The sequence below is a fragment of the Trichosurus vulpecula genome, chromosome 5 (assembly GCF_011100635.1).
Source record: "Trichosurus vulpecula isolate mTriVul1 chromosome 5, mTriVul1.pri, whole genome shotgun sequence".
NCBI classification, from domain to species: domain Eukaryota; kingdom Metazoa; phylum Chordata; class Mammalia; order Diprotodontia; family Phalangeridae; genus Trichosurus; species Trichosurus vulpecula.
In genome coordinates this window covers 145,667,783-145,680,888 of record NC_050577.1, presented here as the reverse complement: position 1 = coordinate 145,680,888, position 13,106 = coordinate 145,667,783, and the positions used below count along the sequence as shown (strand labels likewise).

The following is a 13,106-nucleotide window of genomic DNA, read 5'->3' as shown; positions in this document are numbered from 1 at the left end:
ACCCAACGGCTGGGCCTGCGCACGGAGAACAACCAGTCGCTGGTGGGGAGTGTGGGTGGGAGAGAAGGCAGGAGGTCCCCGGGGGAGGGGGGAGCGGGGGTTGTCCAGCGCAAACTACAAGTCCCAGGAGGCCAGGCTTCGCGAGGTCGCCGGAGCCGCGGGGCTTGTCGGAAGTTGAAGTACTTCGACCAGGAAATACCGCCCCGCCCCCCGCCCCCCCCCCCCCCCCCCCCGCTCCCGCCCCTCCCCATCCGCTCTCTCCCGCCAAAGGGAGAAGCGGCTTAATCTGAAGATGAGCCTTTCTTCCTGTACCTAGGACCCAGGGACCGCCCCGGCGACCCCTTCTACCATGAAATCGTCTCCGTGCGTTCTCATTTTCCTTCTCTTTTCTCCCTCGTCCCATTCCAAACTGCTCCGAACTTTCTCCTTCCCCAGATCCCGGCCAAAGCCACCCTCATCTCATTTCCGCTGACTGGGCTCGGTCGGGTCGTCGCGCACGCGCCCGTGGCGACTCGGGCGAAGCTGACTTCCTCTCCCAGAGTGCACCTCGAGCCGAATCATGGACCACACTGGTAAGGAGGTGGAGGGGGGGGTCTCGTTTACATGGACCCCTCGGCCGGCCCGAGACCCGCCGTCGCCCGGCTGGCGTAGCGGAACCGGGCTCGTCCTGAGGGGATGGGTTGCAGTGGCGAGGGAGGACTTCTACATACTCCTTTCCCTCCCTTCCTTCCTCCCGGCCGTGCCCGGCTGGGGCCTGATCCCTCTTGGCCTACACCCCTCCCTTCACACCCCCCGCGCTGCAGCCTCGGCGCCGTCTCGGTCCAGAGTGGGACCCCGGGGCTGCGTGGGGGGGGGGGGGGCGCTGGGTTCTCCCCGAGGCCTCCTTTCCCCTTCTCTGCCCTCCTTCCCCCGACCTTCGGCGTTTCGCGTCTTGTGCCGGCTGGGACTATTTTCCGGCCGGTTTAGGGCTTTGGGGAAGGGAGGGGACTTTAGAGAGCCCAACCCTGGCTTTGTGGGAGTAGAGAGACTGGGCTAGACGTCCCTGCAATTTCCTCCTCCCTCGCAGCGGCGGGCGGACACTACGGGTGTCCCCAAGCTTCGTTGTTGTCGGTCTCCCGGGTGTGTTGTAGGTAGGCTGCAGGAGCCGGATGTGATCTCGAGTTCCACTTCAGCGCAGTCTTTGTATAAGGTCCAAACCGTACCCTACCATTACTCCTGTTTCTCCTCACCGAACCTTTACATTTGGGTCCTGTGCGGTTGGGAGCTTAAAACCCAGGGAGCTTCCTCATTTTCGACCCGGCTTATCAGCAGCTCCTCTCCCTCTCCAGTCTCGGCCACTTTGTTAACCGTGCCTTTTTTTTTTCTTGGCGCTTTGTAAACAGTGCTTATAGGTTGTCTGTTGTCTATTAGTACCTGTTATTAAATTGTGTCCGTCTCCTCGTGACCCCGTGGACCATAGCACGTCAGTATTGTCCATGAGGTTTTCTTGGCGAAGACTCTGGAGTGGTTTGCCATTTCCTTCTCCGGCGGATTAAGGCAAACAGAGGTTAAGTGACTCCCCAGGTTCACACAGCTATTGTGTTGTGTGTCTGAGGACAAATTTGAACTCGAGTTTTCCTTACTTCGGGCCAATCTTCCTATGCGCTGAGCCACCTATATGCCTCCACTGTTTAAGTACTGATAAAGATGAAATCCTTGATTTTGTAACAGAGAAGTGCCCCCCCCCCCCCCGAAAAAAAAAAAGAGTAGCAAAATACACCTGGCTTTGGAAGTGAGACATATTTATTTGGAGGCTTGTGTCTATTTTAGGTGATCCTAGTTTTTTAAAATTGATCCTGAGAAAAATTATGATAGAACAGCCAAGGATTGTTTTCTTATTGCAAGTTCTGTGGTCCTTGTCGGAGTATTTAAAAGTAAACTTGTAGTGCATTAGAATGTGAGCTCCTTGAGGGCAGGGACCCTGGAGGTTTTTGGTTTTGTTTCGTGTTTTGATATCTCCTGGCACCTAGCACATGTGCCTGGTACATAGTAAAATAAAGCATTTAATAAATGCTTGTTGATTTAGAGTAAGAAATATACCTTATTTGTAGTGTACTCTAGTTTTAGAAAACATGGGTAAACATACCATCTAGTAAACATGTTTTGTTTAAGAGCACCAAGTAAATCCACAACTTAACACACAGACATTAATTCAGTAAAGAACAGACTTTACCAGTTGCAGCTGTAACCCCACACTGGTTTGTGTAGTGTATAAAGACCCACTAGTTCAGGTTTTTCAGCTTCATACAAAACTAGAATTATGGGTAGTATTCAGTTCAGGTATGAAGAGGTAACAATAATACATGGTATCATTAGAAAAACATAATTTTGAACTTCTAGGAAAGTTAGAAGTGAGGTTTTAAGCAAGGAAAGGACCAAACTGAAAAGTCAGTGGCCAACAATTCTCTTTACCTGGCTTTTGGTTCTTGTGGAAGTTTTTAAATGTCTTCACTAGGAAAAGTACAAAAATGAAAGGTAAATGTGAAATAAGTTGACTTGGTTGAACTTTTAGTGAAAGGTATTAGGGAAATAGGCAGAAACTTTTGACCATTAGAGATTTTTTTGATGTGTTTCATGCTATTTTTCTCTCTTACCCTTGTTATTCTTGTCCCTACCTTATATTAAAACCATGGCTTGTTAAGGAATGGTTGTTATAAAATAATACTAAGAACCTGGTAATGAAAGATATTTTGGATTATTTTGTTGCCATTTTACCTCTTGGAATTCCTACCATAAACCTTTCCTGATCTTCCCAATTGTTGGTGCTTCTCTTCTACCCAAAATCACTTTGTATTTACTTATTTGTACATGTTATAAATGCTGTATAATAAAAAGCATTTTAATAAATATCTGTGGATTGATTATTGATTAATGTTCCCCTTGTTCCCTTCCCGTGAAGGCAGGTATTTTTCATTTTGTTTTTGTATTCGTAGTCCCTAGCTTATAGGAGGCATTTAATAAATGCTTCTTGAAGTGCATTGTCTAAGGTTCAGTTTTGACTCTCCCCCTCCATAGAATCATAGATTCCTGTTGATCAAAAGAATGAATTGTAGCATTGAGCATGATCCTTTAATGATAAGAAACCTAGAAATACATCTTGAAGTTAGCTCTAGTTCATCAAGTCCAACTTAATACCTTCAAGCAGGCTTTACCTAAATCCTTTCTGAACAGTTTAGTTAGCTGTCCTAAAAATCTTTAGACAGCGCAGTAACTTACTGAAGTGCCTAACAAAAGTAACTGAAAAAAATTATTTTAATTAACTGAAATTTGGCTTAGTTTTATAAGTAAAAAATAACATCTTTTCCTATAATTGGACAGTCACTCCTCAGCCTTAAACAGTTATTTCTGGGAAATAATCTTTGTGTTATGCATTTAGAAGGGCATATCTCTCTACCTATGTGATCCATGTGTTTTGGAGGTAAGGCATTTTGTTCTGTTTTACTATTAGTACTTCTCTTAACCTACTCTGGGTGGAAAAAAAGTACTGCTAACAGCAGCTCTGGACTATGATACAGGTCTAGGAATGCCTTACATCTAATACATTATTTCTTCTTTCACCCTTTTGTACCACAGGAATATGGCTTCTAGTTACTATTTATGTGTATATTAAGAGAGAAAGGCATATGTTTTGTGATATGCTTCCTTTTGATAAAATGCCTGCACATGAAAATACTTTCTTATTTTGTATCCACATCCCTTTTTAAAATCTTATTTTATTCACTTTAATATATTAGTCACTTGCCATATACATAGCCTGTGCTAGGAAAAATATTTATTTTATACTTTAAAAGATCCAGAATTTCATTTGTGTGGGAGAGGTGGTCACTGCTACCTATTCAGATAGCAACAACTTAATAGCCAGTCTTCATGAGATGCTATGGCCGAAGAATTTCATCACTTAATAGCTACTTTTATCCAGTAGCAAATGCTTACAAACCTTGTGAAGTTGGTCCTCAAATGACAACCTATCAGAGGGCTTATCTTTGAAGTCTTTCCAACTTGGTGTAGGACCTTTCAGTACTTACATTCCACTGGGCTAGCCTTAGAAAACCCTTGTCATCTCTACATCATGATAAGGTATCAGGGATGGGAATTTAGTGGAAGCTGGAAAATATACAAAATTTTTTAATTAAGACATGATCTCTCATTGCACTAACAGATTGGTGAGGAATTGTCATGACAATGTTCAGGCATCTCATATCATAGCAAAAATACTATGAGGTTTGTTGCAATTAAACGTGGTTGTGGTATTTAAAATCAGGACTTCTGACATTAAAGCATGGTGGTATTTGGTAGGTTACTTTGTACCTTTGGCATAATGTTTTAAGAGGGAAAACTGAAAGAAGTCACTTTTATTTTAATATAGACAATGATTTGCAAGGCACTAATAGTTCTGGATCGTTGGGTGGCCTTGATGTTCGAAGACGAATCCCTATAAAGCTAATCTCCAAACAGACAAACAAAGCCAAACCTGCTCCTCGAACTCCAAGGACTATGAACAGGATGCCTTCTAAGACGCAACCTGGTGATGAAGGTAATAAATTTGAAATAGCTGCTTATCATGTTACTATCTCTGTCTAGTAACATCCTGCCTATGTACCTATACTAATTTCCACAGTGTAGCCCATGCAATTTTAATCTTTTACATTGCCTTCTTTCTTTTATTCATACATCATTTTAACATTCTTTCCAGTCCTCTTATTTTGATTTTTTTTTTACTTTGCCTTTTAATGTTTATGTATGTTGAAGTTAGAAAAAATTAATGAATTTATGTTAAAAATTTTTCCATACTCCCAACCCTTATCAAATATCTCTGGACAGCTAGGAGTTTTTAAATACTTTCACTATAAACATCCAAAGACAATGACCTCCCAGACTGAGATGCAGTCCTCCCCTAATCATATGTAGGATCTCCCTGAGAAAGGACTTGATTTGATCAGGTAACTCCTAGATGAGAAAACGCGGTTTTTGCATTGATGTTATAGCTATACAAAGGATAATGGTAGAGTGTATGGCCTGAAATGTTTTTTGCTGTTGACTGGCTCAGAAATTTACCATATTTTACTGCATAATTGTTGCACCCTCGTTTTTTTTTTAAGTCCAAAAATTGGTTTATAACCTTCTGTCATGTAATCATTGCATGGTATAATTCTGTTCGTCATGCCACTTGAAAGTTTAACAGAGCAGCAATGTGTTCACCAGTGGCATACGGATACACATTTATCCCTCACACATTGCGAGCCACAAGCCTAGGATTCTCAGAGTGCGCATGCATTATCAATATTTTTCTGAAAGCCATGAGTAGAGTTTTGCAGGACTAACGGTATTGTCACTCAACACAGTGAAGACCCATGGGCAGGTAAGCCTATACTAGCTAAACTGTATAGTTCATCTGCTAGCATTACAGTTTGGTAAATAAATGATTTTTAAGTAATGCTGGCTCAAATTTTTTTGGGTGGGGGAAAGCTTCACATAATGGTGACACCCCACTTTTGCAAAAAAAAAAAAAAGTCATAAAATCAGTGACAATTATGTAGTGAAATACAGGAGTTGGTTTTGAAAGTACTCATTGCCTTCCAGCCCCCTTTTATTTTAAACTGTAGTTGGTGTGAGACCTATGAACAAGATAATGTAGTAGATTGGGGAAACTTTCCAAGAAGCTGCCACTTCATCACATTTGTTAAGATTGCTTCAACTTTGTATTCTACTTTATTTGTTCCTTTTTAAGTGCAAGGTAGTTAAATTCGAGTACTTAAGAGTAGTTCCTTTGTACCACTTTTAGAAAGTTCTCTCCTCACCACTTTTCCATGTTTATCATTGTTGTAGGACATTTAGTCCAGCCTCGAAACTAACTTAGAAATGTACATATTGTGGCTGTTCTGCTTCTAGTTACTATTCCAGGAGGCATGACAAAAATCTTCTCAACTTGGCTTTCTGAAATTGAAGTGAATTCTAAGGAGAATCAGTAGTGTTAAATCAATTACCTGTATATTTTTAAATGAGATGAGATGATTAAAGTTGGTATTTTAACTAAGCTCTCCAAATTGATTCCCCTTGTCCTTGATATTTTTCCAGAGTTGTTCTCCTATATTGTGTATGTGGCACAGATACATTTTCCTTGTAGTAAATAAACATTTGTGAAGTACCTGCTCTGTGCAAAAATGATCCCTGCCCTCAAGGAACTTAGAATCTAACAGGGGAAAACTGCACACAAAAGGAAGCTGAAAAGAGGAATGGGGCCTATATTGATGAATTCCAAAGAAGTCCATAAACTATGTAGGTGGTGGGGAATGGGGAGAAGATGCTGAACCCACTCTTAAGTAGAGGCTTTGGAACTCATGGACCTGCCCTCCAGTTGTAGGGTCCAGTCAGAGTGTATTGATGAGATGGGAATACTAGTCAAATTCAATCTTGCAGCATACTGAAATTTCCCAGTGATGCGTTTCCTGGAGAAGGGAGGGCATGTTGGAGAAGCCCAAAAGCTGTAGATTGGTTGTAACTCATCTGTAACTTAGAGTCTATAAAATTAAATCAGACACTTGAGAGTCTAGGTGACTTGTCCTGGTTATGCAGGTAATTCTGGGGCCCAAATTTTCTGATTCTAAGAACAACCTTTTATACCTTGTTGGCTCCTTTATTATCATGTAGAGGTTATAGTTTAAAAAGAATGGTGGCATTTGAATTTTTCTATTAAGCCTATTACTACTTTCATTTTAGAAATGAAAAGTGGAAGAACCTTTTTTATTTAATGATTCTGTCTTGGAACCTACTCAGGAATTCTGTCTTGGAACCTACTCAGGAACGGAAGAATCCCTGAAAAATGTCTTCATGTATTCATTAAAAAAAAAAAACACCAAAATCTTAAGTTTTTCCTTTCTCAAAGCAGATTGTTTTCTGAGACAGGTAACTTTTATAAATGGCCCACAAATATGATAGTGAATATTGTAAAATTTAAGTATAACAAGAATGGTGGGACCAGACCTGTGATTTTGTCATCATAGAGATTCCTTATCAAGGAAAACTCCCTTGACCAATGCAGATCGGCATCTTCTCTGCAACTTATAGTCTTAGAGAGTGTCCTGGGATACAGAGAGGTTAAATGATTTACTTAGCTAGGGACACCTTGCCACTGTGTGTCAGACGCAAAGATTGCCTTTGGAGCTGGTTCTGTAATCACTATGCCATGATGTCACAAATGAGGTTTTACTTCATGTTGTCCCTAAATGTGTTGTTTCTATATGAACTATGTATTATAAGTGAAATGAAAGAATTTGGCTAATTGTTTGCTAGGTGCACTTTGGCAGTGACTTAGTTCAGTTTGAAAAGTTTGTAGGTAATACTTGCTTTTTCTCCTCAGAAGGATTCGATTATAATGAAGAAGAACGGTATGACTGTAAAGGGGGTGACCTGTTTGGAAATCAGCGAAGGTTTCCTGGACACATTTTTTGGGACTTTCAGGTACAACTACTTATAAGTATGGTGGTAGATATGTACATATTTTTTGTTCCACACCTGTGATTTATAATCTCTGGGGAACTCACTCCAATTGATTCCAATGAACACTTTGTCTCTAATTTATAGTCTGAGTGTTGCCTAAGTGACTGAGAGGTTAAATAACTTGTCCATAGTCAGATAGCTAATATTTGTCAAATGCAGGACTTATCTGGCTATGTCTTCTGATTCCAGGAGTGGTCCTATATCCACTGTGCCATGCTTGGGATATAGTATGTATTTATAATATTTCTACTATGTGTAATTCGCTGTACTAGGTACTGAGTAAGATAAAAAGGAAATATGGTCTCTGCACAATAATTCTGCAATAACTCTTGTTTTAATGGCTATTATGACATTCATATAAATCAATTTTTAAATTAGCATTTGTAAAATAGACCCTAGCATACTAGGTATTTACTAGCAATGGCTCTATTTAAGTTTAAGAAGGCAATCTAATAATAATGTCATTTCAACAGATAAACATCTTAGGTGAAAAGGATGATACTCCAGTCCATTTCTGTGATAAATGTGGATTACCTATTAAAATTTATGGTCGCATGGTAAGTATTATTGAATTAATTGGGTTACCTGAAATGTATCATCTCTGTCCTGTACTAACTATGCAGTTTCTGCTCTTCTCTGTGTGAGGAGACACTGTAGGAGTTTTCTTAGGGAGACTTTCTTAACCATTAGGCGTGTGGTTCTTTCTCCCATTCCTATAAAGATTCTGCAGGATGTCTTGTCCTTCCTGTGGAGACACATTTTGTCCTTGGTTTAACTCATTTCAGTCACAAAATCAGATGTGTTACCAGTTCCCCTACCAAAGACTTTATCCTAGGAAAGCCCATCACCATAGCACATGGAGTTTCCACCAAACCAGGGGACACTTGACCCTGTTAAGACCAACCTAAATATTGCTGGTTCTTTCCCTATTTTTACTAAATCTAGTAGAAGCTTTTTTCTCTTTCTGAACAGATGCTGCTGTTAGATGCCATACAGGTGAAGCCTTGAACCATGTAGATAGTGATGCTTTATCCTTTGTTCAGTGCCTTGTTCACTATGTCTTATAGAGAGGGAATGATCCTAGAGCCAGGCTTAGATTCCTTATGTTGCCTTTAAGATTTTGCAATCATCTTAGCCACAACAATGGTCTACATCAGGGCTGTCCAACTTTAGGTTTTTATTGAAACAATAGACAATATATTGCCATTTTAGTGAGAGCTCTGCATTAGCTTGGCTTTGTTTACTAAAGCATTTGTGTAAATTTCTATGCTTGTAGGCGGGCCGCATAAATCACACTGTGGGCTGCATTTTGGACAGCCCTGGTCTACATTGTGATTGATATAAAACATATTTTACTTTTAGCTTCTATTTTCCTATGAGGTAAATGCAGATGAGTGTTTTTTCAGTATTAATTAATAATGGTATTATACACATCCCTATCATTAAAGCTAATTATAACTGTGATCACCAAAATCTTTTTGGCCTCCCTTTCTTGTTCCCACTTCCTTTTCATTCAACAAAATGTGGCTTTGAAATTTTCTTGCAGTCTCATTCCTATAGTCCACTAGTTTAACTCATCTTCCTTCATTCCTTTTATCAATAATGGTTCATCTTGTTGTCTGCCTTTTTCCTTCCTCCCCGTCCCCTGACCACTACCTCTCCTTGTCTAGATTAATACATTGACTGGGAAATAGCTACTTTAGTTCTGTGCTCAGCTACTATGCCATATTGAATTCATAGGATAGTTTTATAATAATTTATTTGTTCCATGTAAATATACACATGCATATGCCCTTATTTATGGAATTAGTGATCACTACATTTTGTTGTGAGATATCGGCAATAGTTGGGACATTTTGGGGGGGGGATGTATATTAAATAGATTTAGTTAAATTATATATTGCTTTATAATGTCTCTAGGGAAAAATGAGTATGGGAAAATGAGGCTGTAAGAGTTTCCATGTCTTTAGCATTTGATGTTAAATCTTTTTATAGAAAAATTATAAGTGTGTGACTGTAATGATGTCTCTGTTTACAGATCCCATGCAAGCATGTTTTTTGCTATGACTGTGCTATTTTGCATGAGAAAAAGGCAGATAAGATGTGCCCAGGGTAAGAACATTAAATTCTAAAAAAAAAGGAAAGTTTGTATGCTCTAGCAATTGTGTTCTAGTTGAAGTGCATTGTGTATTTGCTTTGAGGTTCTGTCAATAAGCCCTCTTACAAAAGTTGCTAATAGGTACTAGATTCTGTTAAGCTTAAGCTGTGAAACCACTTTTGATGTTGATGGGAGGCTCTGTACTACATTTAAAACCCTGGGTTGCTTAAGATCGAGGGTCAGATTGGGAATGAAGATCCTGGCATATGGATTGATTCCCTGGTTATGATCTCTGGGTGCATGTTAGTGATTCCAGAACAGATTTGTTAGTACAGATTGGAACACCTAGAAAAGTCTGCATCTCTGTGCCTGATCCTAGTTGAGAAATGGTCTACTTTCTGGGGAGAAAGGCTTTTTTGTTGCCAGCCCACTTATAGCGAACAAACACCTCTGTTTTCATTCTTTCATTTATCCACTCCCTTTGAAGGTTAACCTTTTAGTTATTGATAATATCTGATGTGGTTTTGAAGAATTACAGTACTTAGAAAAATAATTTAGTATTGTAAGAGTCGGGTCCTGTCTTTTGTCAAAAATGACACTTATGCGCAGCTGTGCTAATAGAGACAGAAAAGAGGAAATTTACAAAAATTAAAGACAAAAGAACTCAAAACCCTGGAAGCCATTTGGTCTGTGGCATTTTGTAGTATTATAGCCCAATAAAGGATATTCGTAATAATGACACTAAGTTAAGAAGAAATACTCTGTTTAAAAATGTAACTTTACTAAACTTTTTATCTCAAATGACTAAAATAAAAAGTTGCTGGTTTTTCTATGCATAGTATTTTACAGAGGCTTCTCGGTTTGTTATTTAAAACAGAGCTGCCCGACCTTAGGTTTTTATTGAAACAGTAAATGATATTAGAATATATTTGATTTGCCATTTTAGTGAGAGCTCTGCGGTAACTTGGCTTCATTTACTAAAGCATTTATGTAAATTTCTTTACTTGTAGGTGGGCCGCATAAATCTCACTGTGGGCTGTGGGCTGCATTTTGGATAGCCCTGATTTAAAATAAGAATTTTGAAAGCTCTTATTGATATTTCTTTGAGAAAAACTATGAAAGGAGTGGAATTTTATCTGTCTTTTTTTTTTTTTAAACTCACCCCCAAGTGCCTGACAGGTGATTGTTATCAAACTAACAAATTACTCCAGACTTGAGAATTTTATTTTCTTAGGCCACAAATGCTAAATCTTCTAGTCTGTCATTGCTAACATGTATTTGAATAGGATATAGAGCATAAGATTATTTTAGAAAATTCAGAACTTAGGAATTTGCTTTTGTAAGATTTTAAAGATATTTTAAAAATATGGGTGGGATATATGCTTTTGTTTTTAAGTTTAACCTGGAGTTAACATTCTGCTGGGAAATAAAAGCTAGTAGGAAGTTGGGATTTAAGTGACAAACACTGTAATTTTCAGATGTGAAATTGTGCTAGTTTTACGTATAACTTTGTTAACATTTAGAGGTAAGATTTTGTTTGCTGCGTAATGCACTGTTGGGGATTGTTTTTATTAGTTAACCAATATATTTTCTTCTAATTTAGCTGTAGTGATCCTGTGCAACGAATTGAACAGTGTATGCGGGGTTCTCTCTTCATGTGTAGCATTGTTCAAGGGTGCAAAAGAACGTACTTGTCTCAGAGAGACTTACAGGCTCACATCAATCACCGTCATATGAGAGCTGCAAAACCTGTCACCCGTCCTCCAATTGAAAATGTTCATCCTCCTATTGCCCCCCCACCAGCTGAAATTCCTGATCGTTTTATAATGCCTCCAGATAAGCACCACATGAGCCATATTCCACCAAAGCAGCACATCATGATGCCACCGCCTCCTTTGCAGCATGTGCCACATGAGCATTATAATCAACCACATGAGGATATTCGAGCTCCTCCTGCGGAGTTGACAATGGCTCCACCTCCACCTCGTTCAGTCAGTCAGGAAACCTTTCGAATTTCAACAAGAAAACACAGCAATTTAATAACTGTCCCTATTCAGGATGATTCAAATTCAGGTGCCAGAGAACCACCACCTCCAGCTCCAGCACCTGCTCACCATCATCCTGAATATCAGGGTCAACCAGTTGTTTCTCACCCTCATCATATTATGCCTCCACAGCAACATTATGCACCACCACCTCCTCCACCACCACCAATAAGCCATCCAATGCAGCATCCTCCCCAGGCAGCAGGTACTCCTCATATGGTTTATAGCCAAGCTCCTCCTCCACCAATGACCTCTGCTCCACCACCAATCACCCCACCCCCTGGACACATCATTGCCCAGATGCCACCATATATGAATCATCCTCCACCAGGACCTCCTCCTCCTCAACATGGTGGTCCCCCTGTAAATGCACCCCCTCCTCACCACTATAATCCTAACTCTTTGCCACAGTTCACTGAAGATCAAGGAACTCTAAGCCCTCCATTCACACAGCCAGGGGGAATGAGTCCTGGTATATGGCCTGCACCAAGAGGGCCACCTCCGCCTCCAAGAATGCAGGGTCCACCCTCTCAAGCCCCACTTCCTGGACCACATCACCCCGATCAGACGAGATATAGACCATATTACCAATGATAGTAGTGTTTTGAACTGAAGATACAGTGAGGGTTAGGGGAGGGGAGGGAACTTTATGTATTTTGAGAGAGGAGAAGCACCTCTTACAGAGGTAGCTGTAAAACACTCTTAGGGTCTTGTATCTTAAAATGTTTTTAAGCCTTGACCTTAGGACTGACTTCAAGTATACTGTAGTGCAGATAAGTGGCTCAGTAGAGCACAGCTATATTTTAACAACTTTGTGCCCCTAGTGTGGTAAATTGCCCCAGAGTTGATCATTTTGTAATATTATTTCCTGGAAAAAAAAATCAAACATTGTACCACTTTCAGAAGTATTGCTTTTGTTAAATCCAATGTTTAGTTTTTCTTGTGATACATTTTGTTAACCTGTGTAAAATAATTAAATTTCAATATGGTTGTAAAGATGCTATTTTTTATGTGAACTTGAGTGGAGTTGCATACTGTTTCTTAAAACCATATGTTTTGCCACTAATATTTTCCCAAAGGTTAAAATAAAATGCTACGAGTATACAAATTTTCTAGAGTTTACTATAAGGCAGACAGTTAATGGTAAAGTACAATTCTTCCACATTCAAGGCACTGCACTGAAAGTCTTAGGCACGATATGTTTTGCACTTCACTTAAATGCCTTTGATTTTTAGGCAACCTCAGGAGCACCAAATATATTGAAATTGCAGTACTATAATAACATCAGTTCATGTTAATGATGTTAAAATCCTTCACTTGTTCAGAAAGTCAGGGCTAAAGTAAGATTTTGTTGGCTCCAAGCTGGTGATGCCATTGCGCGTGCTTGTTTACTGATGATTGGACTTACAGAGTGTACCACATTCATT

General features: G+C 39.8%; 1 protein-coding gene across 2 annotated transcripts; it reads left to right on the top strand.

Annotated features, from left to right (window-relative positions):
* The first annotated feature begins 479 nt into the window (after positions 1-479).
* On the top strand, positions 480-12,787 carry CBLL1 (Cbl proto-oncogene like 1). 2 transcript variants are annotated; one of them, XM_036761532.1, is made up of 6 exons: positions 480-572; positions 4,406-4,573; positions 7,400-7,497; positions 8,010-8,093; positions 9,575-9,648; positions 11,238-12,787. In XM_036761532.1, exons 1-6 carry the CDS (start codon positions 560-562, stop codon positions 12,271-12,273), a joined length of 1,473 nt encoding a protein of 490 aa, XP_036617427.1. In that variant the 5' UTR covers positions 480-559; the 3' UTR covers positions 12,274-12,787. The 2 variants fall into 2 exon arrangements, with proteins under 2 accessions (XP_036617427.1, XP_036617426.1); XM_036761531.1 differs by having other exon boundaries at positions 7,397-7,497.
* Positions 12,788-13,106: the final 319 nt, after the last annotated feature.